General features: G+C 40.3%; 2 protein-coding genes across 19 annotated transcripts in view; one reads left to right on the forward strand and one right to left on the reverse strand.

Moving 5' to 3' along the window:
* Positions 1–15,598, reverse strand: part of TRIP12 (thyroid hormone receptor interactor 12) — a 144,447-nt gene extending 128,849 nt beyond the window's left edge. For 7 of the 18 annotated variants that reach the window (XM_057551528.1, XM_057551527.1, XM_057551526.1 and 4 more), the window contains exon 1: positions 14,285–14,581. The gene's annotated coding sequence lies outside the window, so the exon portion shown is untranslated. Of the gene's footprint in view, positions 1–13,958; positions 14,131–14,284; positions 14,583–15,291; positions 15,391–15,562 lie in introns of those variants that run through there. The other 11 variants (XM_057551533.1, XM_057551534.1, XM_057551531.1 and 8 more) reach the window with 6 other exon arrangements.
* Positions 14,903–20,314, forward strand: part of FBXO36 (F-box protein 36) — a 101,741-nt gene continuing 96,329 nt past the window's right edge. Inside the window, exon 1 of the mRNA XM_057551535.1 lies at positions 14,903–15,018. Within this exon, the coding sequence (XP_057407518.1) occupies positions 14,923–15,018 (96 nt within the window). The 5' untranslated portion in view covers positions 14,903–14,922. The remainder of the gene's footprint in view (positions 15,019–20,314) is intronic.

Raw genomic sequence — 20,314 nt, forward strand, 5'->3', positions numbered from 1 at the left:
GGACCCATTTTTATTAAAACAAAAGCTAGAAGAAAATACAAAAATGTTTATATAAGATGGTAAGATTATGTATGGTGCTTAATTTTCTTATATTTTTCTTTATTCAGATTTTAACTATCACTTTGTGCTTTATAATGAGAAACACATGCCTCAAAAATTCTGAGTTTTTAAAAGTTGCTCACTAAATGTAACGTAATGTGGCACCCTGGATGGGATCCTGGAACAGAAAGACATTAGGTAAAAACTAAGCAAGTCCAAGGCTTCCCTGGTGGTGCAGTGGTTAAGAATCCGCCTGCCAATGCAGGGGACACGGGTTTGAGCCCTGGTCCGGGAAGATCCCACATGCCGCGGAGCAACTAAGCCCGCGAGCCACAACTACTGAAGCCCACGCGCCTAGAGCCTGTGCTCCCAACAAGAGAAGCCACCTCAATGAGAAACCTGCGCACCGCAACAAAGAGTAGCCCCCACTCTCAGCAACTAGAGAGAACCCGCGTGCAGCAGCGAAGACCCAATGCAGCCAAAAATTAAATAAATGAATAAATAAATTTATAAAAAAAGAAAACTAACGAAGTCCAAATAAAGTGTAAGTAGTAATAATGTATCAGTATTGGCTCATTAGTTGAGTCAAATATATCACAGTAATGGAAGATCTTAAAAAAACTGGGTGAGGAGTGTAGGGTAACCATCTTTGCAACTTTTCTGTAAATCTGAAACTATTGTAAACTTATTAGTTTATTTTTTAAAATATTTAAGTCCTCTTACCTAAGACTCTTCAAGCAGGCAAGTACAGATAGTAGGAGCCATTACTAAGGAATGGTAGGCAAAGGGAAAGACATTTAGGAATTCAGGAAATTTAGGATTAAAATTAGTAATTTTAGGCATTTAGGAAGAGAAGATATGTCGAGAAAGTTAAGGGCAAAAGGTTTTACATATGTCTGCCTGGTATACAACAGGCCCTTACCTACTTCAGATAAAGGTACTTTTTTTTTTTTTTTTACTATTATCAGAAGCCAGAGAGGTTTAAAGTATCTGTTTTAAAAAGGCCTTACTGATCCCCTCAACTGAAAAGAAAAGTACTGAAATACCTTTGCGCTACAAGAATTATCACTCTTAAAACCACATGACACAAGCCCTCACTCTCAACTTACCCACTTAATACACAATTCTAGCAAGTAGTTTTGCAACTCAACACTATAAAGCTAGAGAGAGTAGGGTCTAAACATATCCAAGCCCACCGACTAGTAAGGACGGGGAAGCGGGGCAGCACTCATTGAACAAAGCAAAGCAAGTAAGTCCCTTAAAAAGCAGGATATTTAGGAATGTCCAACTGCCAATGAGGACCTTAAGACTCCGTATAATAATGTTCACCAATGATGGCCAAGAGTCAGGACCAAGACATTCCAGCGCATTCACAGCGCTATGAAAAGTGAATAACCACTGGTAAAGAGCCACATGAAAAAAAAAAGCGTTCACCACATTGACCTTTTTTCAGTAGATTTTACCACATCTACTTCTTTAAAAAAAAAAAAAGTTTTTGATTAAAAAGTTTGAAAACAAATTTATCTTCTAACAACAACAACAATAAAACCTTCAACTTGAGAGTGGATAAAAGGAATTTGGGATACTCCTTACACTACTTTTATAACATTTTTATAAACCTGTGAACCTAGATCAAAAGAAGAAACTGCCCCCCGAAAAGCTTTTCAAAACACTTACTGTAATACCAGCTCAGGGATATTTTTCCTTCAATCTTTAAAGTTTCATCTTAACTATTAAATGTACTCAACACCAAAATTATAACATCTTAAAAATAATAAATTTACACTGTCAACTGTAACTTTATACATTAATACAACTGTGAAAAAAAGTCATCATTTAAAAGAAATATTAGAATAAAAGCTACTATTAAATTCCTCCTAAGAGCCAATATCCTAATCAAAAAAATGTAATATAACTACTTAGCTGTGAACTAGGCAGTGTGCTTAATACTTCACTTTCATTAAAAACTCAAAGGAGGGACTTCCCTGGTGGTCCAGTGGTTAAGAATCCACCTTCCAATGCAGGGGACGTGGGTTCAACCCCTGGTGGGGGAACTAAGGTCCCACATGCCGCGAGGCAACTAAGCCCACGTGCCACAACTAAAGAGCCCGCATGCCACAACTACTGAGCCTGTGCACTGCAACTAGAGAGAAGCCTGTGCACCGCAACGAAAAGATCCCGCATGCCACAACGAAGACGTGATGCAGCCAAAAATAAATAAATATTAAAAAAAACCTCAAAGGAATCCTGTAAATTATGTATTTTCTATAATTTACACATTAAGCAACTTGCCCAAGGTCAAACAACTAGGAAACCAGAACCCAAGTCCATCTTGTTGCAGAGTCTACCAACACTCTCAACTGATCTCCTCCTTCAAAGCCTAAAACTCTGTCACTCAAGTAATTCCAAGATGATTCAGAGAAATTCATCTTTTCTTCTCAAACCTGTTGTTTTAGATAGGTTATCAATAAAGGAAAGGAAAATAAAAATGCTTCCGCTCAAAAAGAATGGTTACTAACAACAGGTAACACACTGAGCACTTATCCTGTACCAGGCACTGTTCTAAAAGTTTTACGTATTAACTAATTTAATCCTCACAACAAACCTAGTATTATTATTCCCATTTTACAGGTGGGGAAACTGAAGACAAAATGAAGTGACTTACCGCAGGTCACACTGCTAATAGCATTAGAGCCAAAATTTAAGTTGAATCCTAATCTTTAAAAAAAAATTTATTTATTTATTTTTGGCTACATTGGGTCTTGGTTGCTGTGCGCAGGCTTTCTCTAGTTGTGGCGAGCAGGGGATACTCTTCGTTGCAGTGCGCAGGCTTCTCATTGCAGTGGCTTCTCTTGTTGCGGAGCACGGGCTCTAGGCGCGCGGACTTCAGGAGCTGTGGAACGCTGGCTCAACAGTTGTGGCTCGCGGGCTCTAGAGCGCAGGCTCAGTAGTTGTGGAGCACGGGCTTAGTAGCTCTGAGGCATGTGGAATCTTTCCGGCCCAGGGCTCGAACCCGTGTCCCCTGCATTGGCAGGCGGATTCTTAACCACTGCGCCACCAGGGAAGTCCTGAATCCCAATCTTTGCTCTCAACCACTTACCCTAAACTCCTTTATCACTTAGACATTATCATGTTATCTTTGAAACATATAGATAGCATTTTAAATTCCTATGAACAAAGTAAACAGCGGCAAGTAATATTCTGGAGCAGAGGTTGGCAAATTACAGCCCACAGGCCAAATCTGGCCAACCACTTCACTTTGTAAAGTTTCAGGAGAACAGGGTCAATGGCTGCTCTCACCCTACAAGAGCTGACCTGCAAGGCCAAAAACAGTCACCATCTGGCGCCTTGCAAAAAATGTTTGCTGACCCCTGTTCTGAAAGATGATATTGTGTAAACCCTCCCCTAAATAGTCAAATTAACATACATTTTTTTCTTTATCACTATAAATAAAAATAGCAGCAGCTACTATTTATCAAGTATATACTATTTATGTAAGATCCTAACAGCAACCCATTTTATACCCAAGTAAACTAAGCCTCAGAGAGTTTAAATGACTTGCCCAAGATCACACAGCTGGCATATGGGGACCTTGTTTAAACAGTGTCTAGCCTCAAAGCCCATATTCTTTCTAAATGACACTTCCTTCACAATATATAAATGTGTGTAGCCATGGAAAAGCAAAATTTTCTATGAAAACTGATTAAAATTACATGATAAAAATGCCAACTTTAAGGAGAAACATTCATGTAAATGTATACACAGATATTGAGTCACACTTCCATCTTATTTTCTACTATATTTATATTTTTGCTGTTATTCCAATTGGGGTTATAACCCAGGGATACTCAAAGCATAGGAAGAATATGGCTATCTTCCTTATATAAAGATATGGGACAAAGAAGTCATTAAAATAAACACAGAATGCAGAATATATTTACTTAGCACAGTTAAGTCTCCTCTGCCACTTCTGAAAATTTATATCCTCTTCTGATATAGACTCATTCGCCCTCATTACACTCTTTGTCTAGAATGTCCGACTCTTCAGTTCACCCATTCACCTATCCATCTCCACCCCACCCCACCTCCAGAGACTCTGTTAACCCATGTAAAATACCATTGTACCAAGGAAAGAATTCAATAGAGGTTAGTTGCTGTAGCTTTTATTCATGAAGGCTTTCCTTTTACTATTATTATGCCATTAATCTCCCATACCACTGGACTGATTTACATCACTACTGACTATATTAAACACACTTACAGTGAAAGTCACATCACAAGGGTAACAAAACAAGGAACTGAATTCAGAATTCTATGTGGGCAAGTATACATGGATGCAGATAACATGACTATTCTGAGAAATATCTTGGTAATATTTTTACCATATTCTCTATTCCAAACAGCTAGTCACCTGATGAGGCATCTGAGTTATGTCTCAGAATTCAGCTTAAGAGTTTTTATGGTTAATTTTGTCCCCAAGTTTACCACCCTCCCTAATGAGATTATAAACTCAAAGTCAAGGACCACATCTGTATATCTTCATCATCCCATACCTTAACCTAGGACTTGAAATAATAAGTGTTCAAAACTACTTATAATAATGCATACCACTTGCTTATTATTCATATATATTAATTCTATCTGCACTGCTAACTTCAGACTAACTTCACTGAGAACAGAGATGTCATAAATGGTTGTTTTTCTAGATTTGAGAGTATTGCTAATTCAAAAAACATCTTTAAAAATCAATGCAGCAGTTGCTGAAACCAAGATAATTTCTTCCCTTGTACCATGATGCTAATACCAGCCCTTAAAACAGAAATCCTTGCAGAATTTTTTAGAATTATAGTTTTACTAAATCCTCGGCTTCACATTCCTTAAAAGAACTATGGATTAAGCCATTCCTAATTTTAAAACTCTCTTAAGTAATATGGAAACTTCCCAAATCCTTTACTATAGCATTATATGTTCAAGTAAACTCAGCAAGTATCCTGAAAAAGTTCTAACTTTCTCTAAATATAGTAAACTCAAGTTAACTGCACAATTATGAATCCTCTTAATTTTAGTAACAAAAACCAAAGCATTAATATGCTGAATATAAGTAAACACATGAGTGAAGCAGAAGGCCCAGCCCACAGAAGAGACAGAAAAGCTGCTAATTCCAGCAAACATTAAGTTTACCAAAACCTCAGCTGATGCAAGAAAAATAAATTGAATATCACCTAAAACAGGTGCTACAACAAAGATCCCAAATGATGGTTTGTTATCTCTTCAGTGATTCCTCTCAGTAGTTTGTGTAATAAGAAAGATACCTGGGGAAAAAATGGCATGGCCTAATATCCAGGCAGCTGAAAAGTAATACTAGCTGGTTAGAAGAGGCAGAAGCAGATTATCTTACAGTGCCACACCAAAGGCTGAAATTCCCCAAGTCTTACTTCATAGCAGTAACTGGAAGGGCAAAACTTGTCAAAAGGCAAGGTGAAAAGGCGATGAACTCTGCAATTAAAAGTCTAGTTTTCTGTCAAAAGTATTTTGAGGCCAAAATGTGAAAATCAATACTAAAATTCCTAATGACAGTTGAGAAATAATTAGCAAACAGGTCTGATCCCGAAGTTAAGAACTACTGAATCTTCTCAAAAATGAGCCTAATTGTTGCCATCTACTGGGAGAAGGGCCCAAATACTTTTTGATCTGAGATGGAAGGGCAGAGATTAGGTCTAATTTCTCTGGAGACTAACCCACCCGCTTTCCCTAGGTGGGCAGAAGAAATGGAAATACATGCTTGATAAAGGAAAAAACTAGGAAGCTGCATGACTGTCTTGCAGAAAAATAAGCACTACTGCCTGTTGCAGCAGTAAAATACAGAGACTTCACAAATGTTTTTATTCTGAAGTCCACAAAACCCCACAAATTTTGTACTATACAGCCTTAACATATTATTTTATGTCATAAACTTGCACTAACAGCTAGCATCTCTGCTATCCCCACATAAGGAAAAATCAAGTTAATTCAAACTACAGACAGCAAAGTCTACAAGAACATACTAGAAATAAAAGCTGCTAAAGAAAGCTAAATATTATGGCTACCAGACCCCCAAATAAATATTCTCTTTTGCTTTATTTTCCCTTCAGCCACATGTAACCTGATTTCCCATGTTTGAAATCCTGTTGTACGTACTTTTGTAAAAGTAAAAGGGGTAACAAATAGTCTACTGTGACATCAACCAGAGTGCGAGGCAAATATTTTATTAAAATATTTAACTTGATTAATATTAATTTGCACCTTTTAAAAAATATGTAAAAACTTAAACCACAATTTGCTTTTGTTTTAAACATTTTTTTAGTGCATTAGATCAGATACTAAGCAAAAGGTTTTCCTATAAATAAGACTTGACAAATAACTGAGTAACTCACAAAAAACATGTATTAATTCTTAAACAGTACTGACTTTTTTTAAATCACTGAATAAACAATAGTTGAATGAGTTAAGGGAAAGCGACTGCCAGCTTCCACTAAAGGAAGAATTCTGTGACTGAACAGAGGGGCAGTGGGAGTCATTTAGACACTTAACCAGCTCCTGTCTACAGAACAAAACTTTTTAAACTATTAAGCAGGGAAACTGAACAAGAAGTTTGACCTCCACTGCTTTTATTGCCCCAAAACTTACCACAAAGACCCTTATATGCAGTCCTAAAAAGGGAAGCAATTTCATAAAAAGAAAAATAAGATCTAAAAGCATGTTTAGTTTTCTTTTCAGTTCATTTACAAATTAAATATCTTTTCACGTTGTCACTGCCTATTCATGTATCTACCATAACTTCAACATGTCTATTTAAATCGAATTTCTTAATCTCCCATTTAAGAACCTCAATAATTTCAGTCCAAATTTCCTGTTATTTCATAAATGTGGACCCTCTACTCCAGAGGGCCATTAGACCCTCGCCACAACTACTCCTTTAAGCTCCCAGTCCTTTCTACACCTATCCGAACAATCAGGGCCAGCTCAAGCCCCTCCTCTCTCCATAAAGTCTTCCTCAATAACTTCAGTCTCTCTAAACTTCTGAGTACTCACTGTATAAAACTCAACTTTGTACTTAATAACAAATGTGCACAATGTTATATTCTTTTGACATAATTTGAGTTTATCTGCAATATTAGTACATTTTGAAATAAGACATCTCTTTTTATGTCTCTTAATTTCTCCTCAGCACTCTCCAAGAGGGTAAACCTTATATGGAACCAGAAATGCACATGCATTCGTTACTGATGAAATATGTGTATAATGAAGGCACTTCCAACAATTTATTCAGTACAGCCAAAAAAGCATGCCCTAATTCATCTGTTTCTTAAATTAGACTCTCATATCAGGTTTTCTAAATGCAGAAAACCTGCATTTAGAATATTTACAGAATACTTCTCTATGCTAATTATACATAGTTATCAAGTCAGTTTAAGAATAAAAGTGATTATCAACTAAATGAAACATAACGAAACTCAAAGGACAAAAACTAAGTCCTTTTTGTATTCGTCCCAGCACAGTCCTGTGGTGCACAGTAAGCACTCGATAAAAACTTGTAATGATAAACAAATTTCATCTACTAATGAACATAATCCCCAAATGCTAAACCTGGGGTAACCAAGTCACTAAAACAGTCTAGTGCCTTAACAATCCCTTAAGTACCTGATTTTAATGAGCCTAATTCTGAGAATTTTATATTCTAGGATCCTACACTCAGCTACCAAGCCCTGAAAAACTAAAATAAGCAAGTTGAGGGAATTCCCCAGTGGTCCAGTGGTTAGGACTCTGCACTTTCACTGCTGAGGGCCGGGGGTTCAATCCCTGGTCGGGGAACTAAGATCCTGCAAGCTGTCAAAAAATAAAATAAAATAAGCAAGTTCACAGTAAACTGTGTCAATACTTTACTATTACTTCACAATATAGTTTCTCAATGTGTCACCAAAATGAACTCTACCACTGCCACCTACCATGTACAGCACACTATGTTGGAGCCTTGTGCCAGCCTCTGTAAGGAGAGAAGAATGGGACCTCTACCCCCAAGAAGCCAAAGATGATATCATAAAAAAGATGTAAACAACTAATAAGACAGACTGTGAAAGCCATAACTGAAACAAATAAAATGTTGTAGAAGGGAGAAGGGGAGAAGAGAGTGAAGACTGAAAATCTTACAGGAGCTACTGAAAGAAAGTTAAGGGTGCTTGGGATTGACATATATACACAAATATGTATAAAATGGATAACTAATAAGAACCTGCTGTATAAATAAATAAAATAAAATTCAAAAAAAAAAGTTAAGGGTGTACATGTAGCTACAAAAGGTACAAGATGGGGGAGGGGTGACAACCCAGGTAGACAGACAATCAAAGCCAAGGCAAGAATGAAGTTCCTGGGTGTGTTCAGAGAGGAACAAACAGCTCAATCTGACTGCATGCAGCCAAGAGTGCAAAACAGGATTACAAAATACTGGGGCCAGAGAAGTTATAGAATTTTCACATATTTGCTGTTTACAAGGCAACTACAAGCACTTGGGTTTTACAAATTTTTTTTAAAAAGGGGGCTGGGGGAGGCCCTCCATATGATCTCCATGAACCTGCTCTCTAAGGACACAAAGCAGCTTAAATTACAACTCAACAGTGAATTTCAAATTAGCTATCTGTACAAACTCACTTTGGGTTTCCAGGGCATCACACATGTTTACCAGTACGAGGACTTCAAAATGAGTTAATGTGACCTTAAGACGACGGCACAAGGTACATCTATTTATTCAGAATGCTGCCCATGGGTGGAATGAGTAGGAGTTGTGAAGTCAGGGTGGAACTCACTGGTTATGACAGCCAACAAGTTGATTAAGATACACATTGAAATGCTGTAACTTGAAGTCTTGAAGGCTTGTTGATAGACACTTCAGCTTATAAATAGCATTCAAGAATCCATGTAGGGGTAATAACATTATATTTATAGAAATAAATACACCCTTTCTAAAAAGAAACAGAGTAAGCTAAAATGATGTATAAAACTCAATTTTATAATTAACAAACACGCACACTGTCTCAAAACATACTTAGGGCCTCAATGAAGCATTTAAGTGGTCAACTAGTACATGCAAATAATGGACAATTAAAGAATATGAAATGGCTTGCCCTAATTTTTTTTAATATGTATGATTCAAAGTAACTTGCAGTCTCTAAAATATATACCAACAGATTAAGAAGAAAACTCCCAAAATCTTGTTAGCATTAATAGTGACCAAAAATGTTTATCGAAACAAATCAAATAGGACATTACATTAAACCATTACAAAATATTTTCACTTTCAGAATCATCTTATTCACACAAGACTTATTCTTTTAATAAACATTTAAAGAATCTTTATTAAGGGCCAGGCACTGTGCTAGATTCTAGGAATACAGGAATGACTAACTTCAAGAAATTCATAATCAACTAAGGAATACTATTCTATGCTCAAAATAGTTTCAAGTATAATACCTACATACATAATATTGATAAAAGTATGTTCTAGGTAGAACAGTGTTAACAAATGAGGGAATGGTCAATGCAGCAATGAACCAGTGGAGGAAGGGCTCTGTGTTCCAATCCATCTCGGTAGCCTAATCTCCTGAAGAGCGTTGAACATTCGAGCATTTATATGACAATTAACTCTAGGGTCGGTGGCCATAACCACATGTTTCAGGTTAGGCACCTGAAGCTCACAAAGGTTAAATTACTTGCCCAAGGTCACAAACATAGAAAAGGCATTGCCAGAACTGGAACCCAAGTCTTTTACCTTCACATCAGATATTCACTTGAACAGTGCTGTTCATTAATGAAAGAACAGAGTAACAGGCAGCTTTTTTACTCTAGGCCCCTAGAATGACTTTTTAAATCAAGCATAACTGCAAAACTGACTATTAACAGCTCCTGCACACTCAAGACAAAACCGGTAAGTCTGAAAAATCGCCAAGAAGCTTTTTCTTCTGGCCAATCCAGTTTAATGAAACTACTGAAGAATCAAAACCAAAATCTCAAAGTCCTCAGAGAAAAACTATCGAGCAGACTTATTTCAGTCTAGGAAACAACTTCTTTTGCCCATACCCTGAAACTATCAATAAATTGGGATAAAGAACTGCATTTTTAAAAATCCAGGACATTAGCCAAGTTAAGTTTTACTTAAATAAAAATCAAAAGACTGGTTCGGCATCAGTATGCTTATCTATTTACCATAAATAACAGCAAGCACACACTGTGTACAGAGTAACCTAGCAGACCAGGTCGAGACTGTAAAGAACAATTTGCTAGAGGTTTATGCCTTTAAGAAATCTGTAGCATAGCTGTCTGAACTATATCCAGGCACTAAAAGAAAATACACAAATGTAAAGCTAACACTACATGTTAAGAACTACAAGCACCAAGATTATATAACAACCTACAAATTATATGTCTTATATAATATCCACCAAATTCCTACTCTTCCACCCTATCCAGGCACTCTGATGGCACAGTAGTGAGGAAGATGTGAGAGACTGTGAGCACTACACCAAACAGCATCCTGAGAAATCTGCGGGGGCCAAGAACCTTTCCAAGCAGGAAGACTGGCTGCATAGCCAGCAAGGCCAGGCTAACATTATTGGTTTGGAGTGGGTAGGAAAATGGGTGTTATTTTCAATCAGGTTTATGAGTATACCTTCAGGCAAAACACAATGACATTTAGATAATCCTTGCCCTCAGGAAGCATATAAATCAGTCAGGGAAACAAAGGCAATGCATGTCCACAAACCTAGCACTATAATCACAAAATGAAGCATGTATAGATAACAAAGAAATAAAAGGAAAAGATCATGGGGTAGAAACTTTTGAGGAAGTGCTTGTGAGTTGCAGTGAACCTAAGAGGATTCAAATGTGGGAAAAGTGCATGTCAGGCTGGCAGTAGCAAGAACCTGAATGAAGACGAAAAGCAACAAGTAGGTTGCTTTTTCAATTTAAGTCCATCAAATTACCTCAGCAAACAGGCAAAAATAAAGCAGCAATTGGTATCACATTTGCTCAAAAAGAACCCCACCCATCCACTTAAAAGAATTAAAAACAAAAAACTCCCCATATTCTGTGAAGAAAACAGATCAAGATTCAGAAATGTTTTTCCTTAATTGTAGTCTCTGATACTAGAAAGTCAATTTCATAAAAGCCACAAACCAGAATAGGTATAAATTTTGTCCATAATAAAAACACAAAGAAATTTGTCTGAAGTTTCTCTCAACAGAATTAACAATGTTTGGTGAACAAGCATACTGATGCAAAAAAAAAAAAAAAATTACTGTAACATAAAAATTGGGCCCAAGTTCCACTACCAATCTAGCAGCAACTTCAAATTATAAAGTGCTATAAACTTCGTATCTCCAACCTACTTTACATAGACACCGCCTACCACCACCACTGAGGAAAGTTAATCTTTTTGTAATTACCTCAAAATAGATAATGTAATTTTCTAAAGCTAATGACAATTGTCTTAAACTTACTTAGCAGTTTGTAGTTTTTCACAGCCATTATATCCACTGGATCTCACAACCAGCCAGTAGGTAAGATAGGGACTACCCACCCCCATTTTACAGATTAAAATAAATGGAGGCCAGATAGGGTCAGAGAACAGCTCAAGGTCACACAGCTACTAACTGGCAGTGTTATGAATTCCCAGGCCAGCATGTGTCTTCTTTGCTAGGATGATATCCTTAAAATAGGATCATACAACCTTAACCAGATAACAAATGCAGTAAGCTTGAAAGTTACAATGGAAAAGTAAACATTACTTCAAATTTACTTTGCTAGGTGAAAGCACTGATTTTACCCTGGCCTAGCATCCCATTCATCTTAAAAATATTTGTTTAGCACCTTCAGGAACTCTAGTTGCCAAAAGTGTTCTAAAACTTTTAGAAACTAAATGAAAAATAAAACAAAAAGCCTGTTCATGGACACAAATTAAATAGGAAACGTCAGCTGAACAGACTTAAAAACCACTCAAACTCCTGAAAAAACTGGGAAGCGAATGGAAACAATGATAATCTTCATTACAGTTCTTCAATTCTTATGGATATTGGCACATTCACAGAAAGGCAGATGTGGACAAAGCCCACAACCCCCAGCCATGTTAATGTGCTCTCTTTAAGCTTAAAATAAATGAAAAGCTCCCCAATTTCACAAAGATGACATAAAAGCTGGGGCTGAATGTGGAGCAGGGAGTTTCTAAAACAATTGGAAACTGTGCCTCCTCTAAAATTCACACTTAATACTGATCTCTTTGCATGCTCTAAATATGAAAATAAGCCTCAATAAAACCCTCTACCATTTATCGTCTCTAAACCTCCGATAATACCACTCCTCAGCTCTAACTGCTCCCCCCGCCCCCCCCCCCGCCCCGGGTAAATGCGACACACACAGGCCTCATACATAGGCCTCTTGCCTTTTTCTCTAACAACTAGGACCTTTGTTCCGAACGTCGGTTTTTTACCCCACTCAATAGCTCTTTCAACTTTCTACCCCGTATTTTTTTGTTTTGTTTTGCTTTTGGAGAGGAGATTCTGAGCCTCAACTTTCCGGGTCTTTAACAAATGAACTGCCAAAAATAGCTGAAGAGACTGGAGAGGAACAGAAAGTTCAACACACCACGGAAGGGCCTACAAACCAGAGGAAAGCCCGGGGATCGGGTGAGCCGGCAGTCCAGGCAAGATCGGGGAAGGCCGACGAGGAAGGGAGGCAGCAGGGGAGCAGTCAGACGTCCACTCGGAACAGATCCACGGCGCTATTAAACGTTCTCCCGCCCCACACAGCCCCACGTTCCCACACTGACACTCTCTCTCCCCCAGTGACCTAACGAAGCAACTGAACCATACCCACCGCCAGGCACGGAGCTTAAGCTACACCTCCTCCAAAGTAAGACGGCGTTATCAAAAACAAACCAATCTGTCTTAAGGGTTTAGGAGCAGCCCCTTCCGTTCCCTCCTCGCCACACGGGGTAACCAGTTCCCTCCCGTCCCCCAGCAGGAGTTCAAATGTCTAAGATACCCCCCAGCCCCCCCGCGCCCCACGATGTGCATGTGTTTTTAAATCTTTATTTTTTCCTCCAGCAAATGAAAGATTTCTCTTATTCTGAGGAAAGGAGCAACACGAAGAAAGGACAGGATTGGGGATTTTACCACCTTCGTTATTTGAACTCCCCTCTAACTTGTTTCCGAACTAGAAACCCACTCACTATGCAGGAGGATGGAAGAGAGAGGGAGGGTGAACCGAATGGACAAACGTTATAATAGGTTTTATGTAATCCACATATAAATAAATTAATCGCCTGACTCGCTCTGAATGCTAATACGACTGGCGCGACAATTGGTCCACCTCCCTCCCACAGGTCCTGACCCCCTCCCCCCAATTTCCACGCTGATCTATTTAGAAGGATGCTCTGCTCCTCTCGGCCAAGTTTCTCGGTCTCTTTCACGCCCCCCTGCATCCTCTCTCGGCGTCATCCTCCCTCAGCCTCAACTTCCCACGGCTGAAGTAACTGCTCGGCGCAGACCCCGTCTCCGGCCTCGCCCGCCCTCAACCGTCCCCTCAGCAGGAAACCCCTTACTGCGGTCTAAAGTCACTCCGGCCTCTCCCTCCTCTGACCCTCGCTTCCCACAACTGTTGTCACACGAGCTGCTCCCTAGTTTCCATTTCCGGGCCGTCCCTGGCCCAGGAGCCTCCCCTCTCCCGGTTTCCGGGCCCCCCATCCCATTTCCGGGGAACCCTTGCCGTCTTCACACCCCCCACCTGCACTTCCGGCCCCCCACTTTCTCTCTTCCTAGACGCCCTCCCAGCTCCAAAGCCCACTTCCGGCCCCCCCGACCCCCGCCGAGCTCCCCCAGACCCGCACGCCTTACCCCGATTCCGTGAAGGGCCCTCCTCATTGCGGGAGGCCGGAGGGGGCACCCAGCGACCCCCCGCTCCCGCACGGCCCCGGTCCCTCCAGCCGCGGTCTCCCTCGAGCGCCTAGCCGTAAACCCCCAGCCCGGTCCTTCCGCGGCCCCGCCGCCGCTGCCGCCGGGAAGAGGCCGAGCAGGGGCCGAATCGCGGCGATGACACAACCGAGCTTCCTGGGACTTTCTGTTCCAGCTCCTCCCCCCCCCCCCCCGCTACCCCCCCAACCCCTCAGCACAGCCCCCACCCCCAGGCCTGGCCCCGCCGCTCGGAACTGCGCCCCAATTACCTAGTTGGGCCCCAAAGTCTCCGGTCCGGACTCGGTGGCGCGGCAGTAACTTCCACTCGCTCCCCCCACCCCCCCCCGGCGTCAGCGTCGGCGGCAGCTCCTCGGGTCCCTTCAATTATCAGCTGAGCCGCAGCACCGCTCCCGGCGTGCGCCTCCGTCCGCACCGCCTCCCTCCCCGCCCGTTCCAACACCCTCCGGGAACTACTTTTCCCTTCGAATCAGCCGGACGGGCTCGTCCGCGGGACAGGCCCCGCTGCCTACTCGCAGCCCATCACATCGCCCCTCCCTCCCCCATCGTCCGGCTCGACTTCCCCAGCGGCCTGCGATCTCCTCCCGATCCCTTCGAGGGACCAGGAAGGGGAATGTGGTACTTCGCTTGGTATCCCTCCGCCGGGGTCACCCCCTCCCCTCGGTGGTAGCAGGAACTAATTCCCCTTCGGGTCACCCGGGACCTCAAGGTGGAAATTTCACGGCTCAGAGTTCCCTCTAACCCTTGGAAGAGGGGACAATCACCCCAAGTTAGAAACACCCCGCTAGGTCAAAAGTAGGGTTCGATTTAAACCAGGGCTTTTGCCCCATGACCCCAATCAGGCCCCGCCCCTTCCTGGTTGTCTTAGCGACGGTGGTGGCGTCCCAAGATGGCGTCGTGGCTGCCGGAGACTCTGTTCGAAATTGTAGGACAAGGCCCAGCGCCGAGCAAAGACTATTACCAGTTATTGGTCACCCGGTCCCAGGCAAGTGCGAACCGCGGTTAGCCTCTTTACTAACTCTCTGCCCGCCCCGGTGGAGCCCGGAACGCGAGCCGCGCTAGGCCGAGAGCGGCTGTGGCCAGCCGGAAGCGCCGGGTCCCTGCTTCGAGCCGGGAGATTTCCCTCGTCACCTCGGCCTCCTCTGCGGGCCCGGCGGCCCGCGTGTCCCTTCCCAACCCCAGCCCGGCTCGTACCCGGCGAGCCTTCTTGGCCTCCTCACAACGCCGCCCGCTCCCTTCTGTCACCCCGGGTTCCTACCCGCAGAGTTCGCTCCGCGCGAAAAGAAAAACAGGCGTCCCTGGCTTGCGTGCAGCCTCACCTCAGCGTGGGAAGGAGGGAAAGAAAGACTCAGCCAAGTGTCCCAAGGAGGAGCCGGCAGGGGAGGAGAGAAAAGGAAGATCTCTTTTCCAGGGGAGGGTTTAATTATGGGGGATTTTTCACATCTTATTGTGGTCTTTACGAGTACCAAGGCCACATCAAAACTTCCTTATTTATAGTAGGAATTGAGCGTTGAGAGCTTTCTCCTTACCTTTTCGGAGTCCCTTCTATCCCACTGAAAGTGTGCGGGGGGTGGTACAAAAATGTTTCAGCTGCTCTGCGCGTCAGCCCCACCCATAATGACATCTGCTTCACAACAATAAGACCGAGGATTATGTTATCGCTCAAGTAACCATCGGCCTATTTTTATGACTACTTTAGCTGTTTAAGGTGGGCTTTGTGGATGATTTATTGTGCCCATGAAATGATCAAGTTAAATGGGTCCTCCACTCGGAACTCGTTTCTGATTCCTCGCTGAGCTTACACCTGTCACCGAGATATTCGTGCACCTTGCACTTTCAAAATTGGTATTCCTAAAAAATGAAATTTAGAACTTGGTATATATTTGTTTTGGTGTACGTATTGAATATTTCATCAGTTTTTTCCATGAGCCCTTCAATAAAATAGACAATGATTTTTAGAGCTTCAAAAGCATCTTTTAAAATAGAAATAATGTATATTTATTTTTAGATCTAAGATTTATAAATATTACAAGCGTAATATCAATTGATAGCCTATCGAACTTAAATTTTTAATTGAACATTTTTAAGAAAATTTTTACATATTTAATTGGAATTTTTTAATTTCTTAAAGACAGAAATTTAGTCTTCTTGTACATTTATTTTAGGATTGACTGTTTTCCATTTGCTATAAGATATATGATCCTAACAATTCTTCACATCTAGCATGAGTGATTGAAAGCAATATTTTATGTATTCTGACTTCATTTTCTATTTTATCTACCTCAAGTTAGAATGTTCTAATTTTTACTTTACAGCCTTTTCCATAACTTGTTTTTAAAAATTGTTTGAGTGTTTCTTATTCTTGAGAGTCTGGTATTATAAGTGTATTATACTGTAATGTTGTAAGCCTCAACAAGCTAAATTACTTGTTTACCTTTCTGTTTTAGAAAATTAACCATAGCAGTCCTCCTGGTATTAGTTTTCCCCAAGAATGGTTCTGTTGTTGATGTTCTTCAGACTTTGCTCCCTAGTCTAACTTGGGCGCATGCCTTCCTTCAATTACTGTTTCACGACATTTTTCTTGCCCCTCCCCCGGAAGTATTCTTAGTTTTTTTTCTTTTTCTTTCTTCTTTTTTTTTTTTTAAACACGTCAGGAACTCTCATCTATTTCAGGCCCTATTTTTTTTCTGTCCCGTTGCTTATATGTAAAATCCTTTTCAAGTTCTGATCTTTTTTCTTTTTTTAAGCAGACCGAGTATATTCACTTCAGTTCTACCAGTGAGAGTTAATCTCAAATCTGATTAATTCACTCTCTTTTTAAAGTAAAATTTGTTGTAAAAAAAAAAAAAGTAAATCCAAAACATAGTCTTTTCAGTCAACCATCTTGAGAATATGCTAGTTTCTAACCACAAGATAAGTTTTCTAAGTCTCAGCACAGGAAACCAAACATCCAGTGAGAGACAATCTGACGTAAATAAGTACTAAAAGACTAGAATTACAATGTGTTTTATAAGATGGACTTTTTTCTGGAGTGACTTTCTAAAATTGATTCTTGTACATTTTTTCTCTTTCTTTCTGCCTTTATTCCCCAAAATGTTGTATATTATCCAAAATATGCTCCAGATTTAGATGGATGCTTCTTTCACTGTGATTCCCTTTTTTATTCTTTTTCATTGCTTTTATTTTTATTGGCTTTAAATCCAAATAACTGCACCTTTGACATTGATTTAAAGGCAGATATATCTCTCATTAGCATCATACCACCATTGCCATAGTTCAAAATATATAAACATTGTACATTAGTATTTCCTTTGCCTTCTTGCTTATACAGTGACATTAAAATCATACTTTTATGCTTATAGAGGCATTTCCAGTTAACAACTTAATGCCATGATTTTTTTTTTTTCTTTCAGAAAAGGGACTTAGAGAATATAGCTTGAGGTCAATATAGCTTAATTCTCAAATCTGATCTTTATAATGATGATCCAGAGACTTAGAAAAATCAGTGCCCTGCTTTCTAAATCAAAGATTTACCCAATTATTCTTTACTCTAGTTCTATATATATAATATATATTATATTGGTTTCTAATTCTTTGAAAACTAGTATATTCATAGTGAGTTAGGACTAGAAAGAATCTTGAATATTACTTAGGCCAGGGATATTTCACACTTAGCTTCTAAGAAAGTCTTAAGTTGTGTTTCTGAATGAGGATCGTTTCCTTAATTTTATTTTATTAATTTTTTTAAATATAAATTTATTTATTTATTTATTTTTGGCTGCGTTGGGTCTTTGTTGCTGCTCACAGGCTTTCTCTAGTTGTGGAGAGCGGGGGCTACTCTTCATTGCGGTGCACAGGCCTCTCATTGCGGTGGCTTCTCTTGTTGCAGAGCATGGGCTCCAGGACACGCGGGTTTCAGCAGTTGTGGCACACGGGCTCAGTAGTTGTGGCTTGCGGGCTCTAGAAGGGAGGTTCAGTAGTTGTGGTGCACAGGCTTAGTTGCTCCACGGCATGCGGGATCCTCCCGGACCAGGGTTTGAACCCGTGTCTCTTGCATTGGCAGGCGGATTCTTAACCACTGCACCACCAGGGAAGCCCCCCTTTCCTTAATTTTAATCAGCAACTTGTCATTTACTGTGGGGATGCAAAATATAAGAAGATTCCTGCCTTCGAAGAATTTATCATTCCTTCAACAAATATTGAGCATCTTTTATATGCCAGGTACTATTCTAGATTCAGGGAATCATCAGTGAACCAAACAAAGTCCCTCCTCTCATGAAGCGTGTAGTCTAGTGAGAAGAATATAGCTAGTGACTTGATTTATATAAACACTCTAATGGTTTAACTTTTGTTTTAAGTCCAAAGGAAGTTCTTGAGCAATTGCCAAGTTAATGAATAGCGCAAACATTTTAAAATCTATGAGTCCAGAGGAAGCAAAAATCACTTTAGACCATGAGGTCCAGGAGGGTACTGTTACAAGTATTTACTCTTGGAATTCTGTCTTATTTGTCCTCTTGAAATAGAAGTGTTGCTTAAGGTGGTCAGAACTGGTGACTTAGGTTTAATGTGACAAATATTGGGAAACTGCTCGAAACAGTAACTATATGCTAAGTAGATGAGAGTTGGCAGATACGGCCTTTTGCTCCTAATAACACAGGTGGTTGCCCCAAGAGCACCAATATGTTATAGTCACTCCAGCAGATGAAAGAAGGATGAAGAATTACGGGATAGATTAGTCTTATTTTATCTATTTCATTAAATCTTACTCAAAACTCCAAAAAGATACCTGAAGCTAATGTCATCTGAAAAGAAAAAAAAATCCGAAAGCTCACTCCCCAAAAGTGGCAAATATTTTTGACATGCTTTAGAGCCGTAGCACTGACAAACTGAGAACACCTGAGGTCCCATGCCAGCCTGTGACAAGAAGCTGTCATTTCAGTGACTTCACAACAAAGAATTGTGCTGGTGCCACTTCAATCCACAGAAAGATTTAAAGATTTAAATTAAAAGATTGAAAGATTTAAAAGATTAAAGATTTAAATCTTTCCATTTGAAAGATTTAAAATTTAGTACAGTCTAATAAAAATGTCAATCCATGCACCCTTCAGCCCAGCAAATCCATATCTACGATTTTATATCCAAAAATGCTTTCACATGTGAGCAAGAATGTACACCAAAGTAAAATAATTGTAAATCTTTCCATAAAATATGACTCAATCTTTTGAAAAAGATGTGATCTTTTATTTGTTCAGTAGACCAAATAAAATCCTAAGCAAGGAAAGCAAGTTGCTGAGTTAAATAAACATAGTATGATCCCATTTAAAAAAGAACATTAACAACAGTTTTATTTTGTTTTAAATAAATATTGGAAAAGCTAGAGTGATTCACTCTTATGGATGGAGTTACGGATGGCTTTCACTTTCTGCATTACATACTTCTGAAAGATCTGAATTTTTCTACAGTGATATTTTTATAATCAGAGAAAAGCAATAAAGGTTTAAAATGAAAACATAAATGGATAACTTACTCTGAGAAGTTGCCCTGCTCTGTGTATCATCTTCCTCCTGTTTCACCAGCACCACCTTTGAGCCACCTCCCACACTAAATGATGGGCAGCATCAATAACGGTGTCATCAAAGATCCTGCTGTGTTTTTCTTTGCGGGGGTGAGCCTAATTCCACAGATTTAGAGGAGGTGCAAGTTGGGTTAATGGTTGCTTGTAAAATTTTAAGGAGATTTTACTGTCTAGAAACTCCCTGGCCTTACGTTTTTTTTTGCTTTCGTTTTTGTTTTCAATGTAGGTAGTAATTACTTTTGAGAAACTAGGGGACTGCCCTCCCTTGCCTTGTTGGGTGTGTGATTGTACTAATGAGCTAAAAAAGAGAGACGTGGAGGGCATTCCCTGACGGTCCATGGTTAGGACTGGCTTTCACTGCTGTGGCCTGGGTTCCATCCCTGGTCGGGGAACTAAGATCCTGCAAGCCGTGAGGCCAAAAAAAAAAGAGAGAGAAAGAGAGTTGTGGAGAATAAAATAAGGCAAAGATGGTCTACTGAATAGATTTATTTGCCCTCCAGTAAAGCTTAAAGAACAAAAATTCTCAAATAAATTGAAATCATGTCAAATAGACGCCAGATTGCACATTTTGGGAGCTGGATGGGGTGCAGTCAATTTGATATTTCGGTGGTATTTTCCCAGGGGACCCAGGAACCCGTAAATCATGCTCTGCCCTAGCCCTGCCCCCCTCCCCACGTAAGGTCCCCAAGAGTCATATGAGTGGAGA

This window comes from Balaenoptera acutorostrata, chromosome 8, assembly GCF_949987535.1.
Source record: "Balaenoptera acutorostrata chromosome 8, mBalAcu1.1, whole genome shotgun sequence".
Taxonomy (NCBI): Eukaryota; Metazoa; Chordata; class Mammalia; order Artiodactyla; family Balaenopteridae; genus Balaenoptera; species Balaenoptera acutorostrata.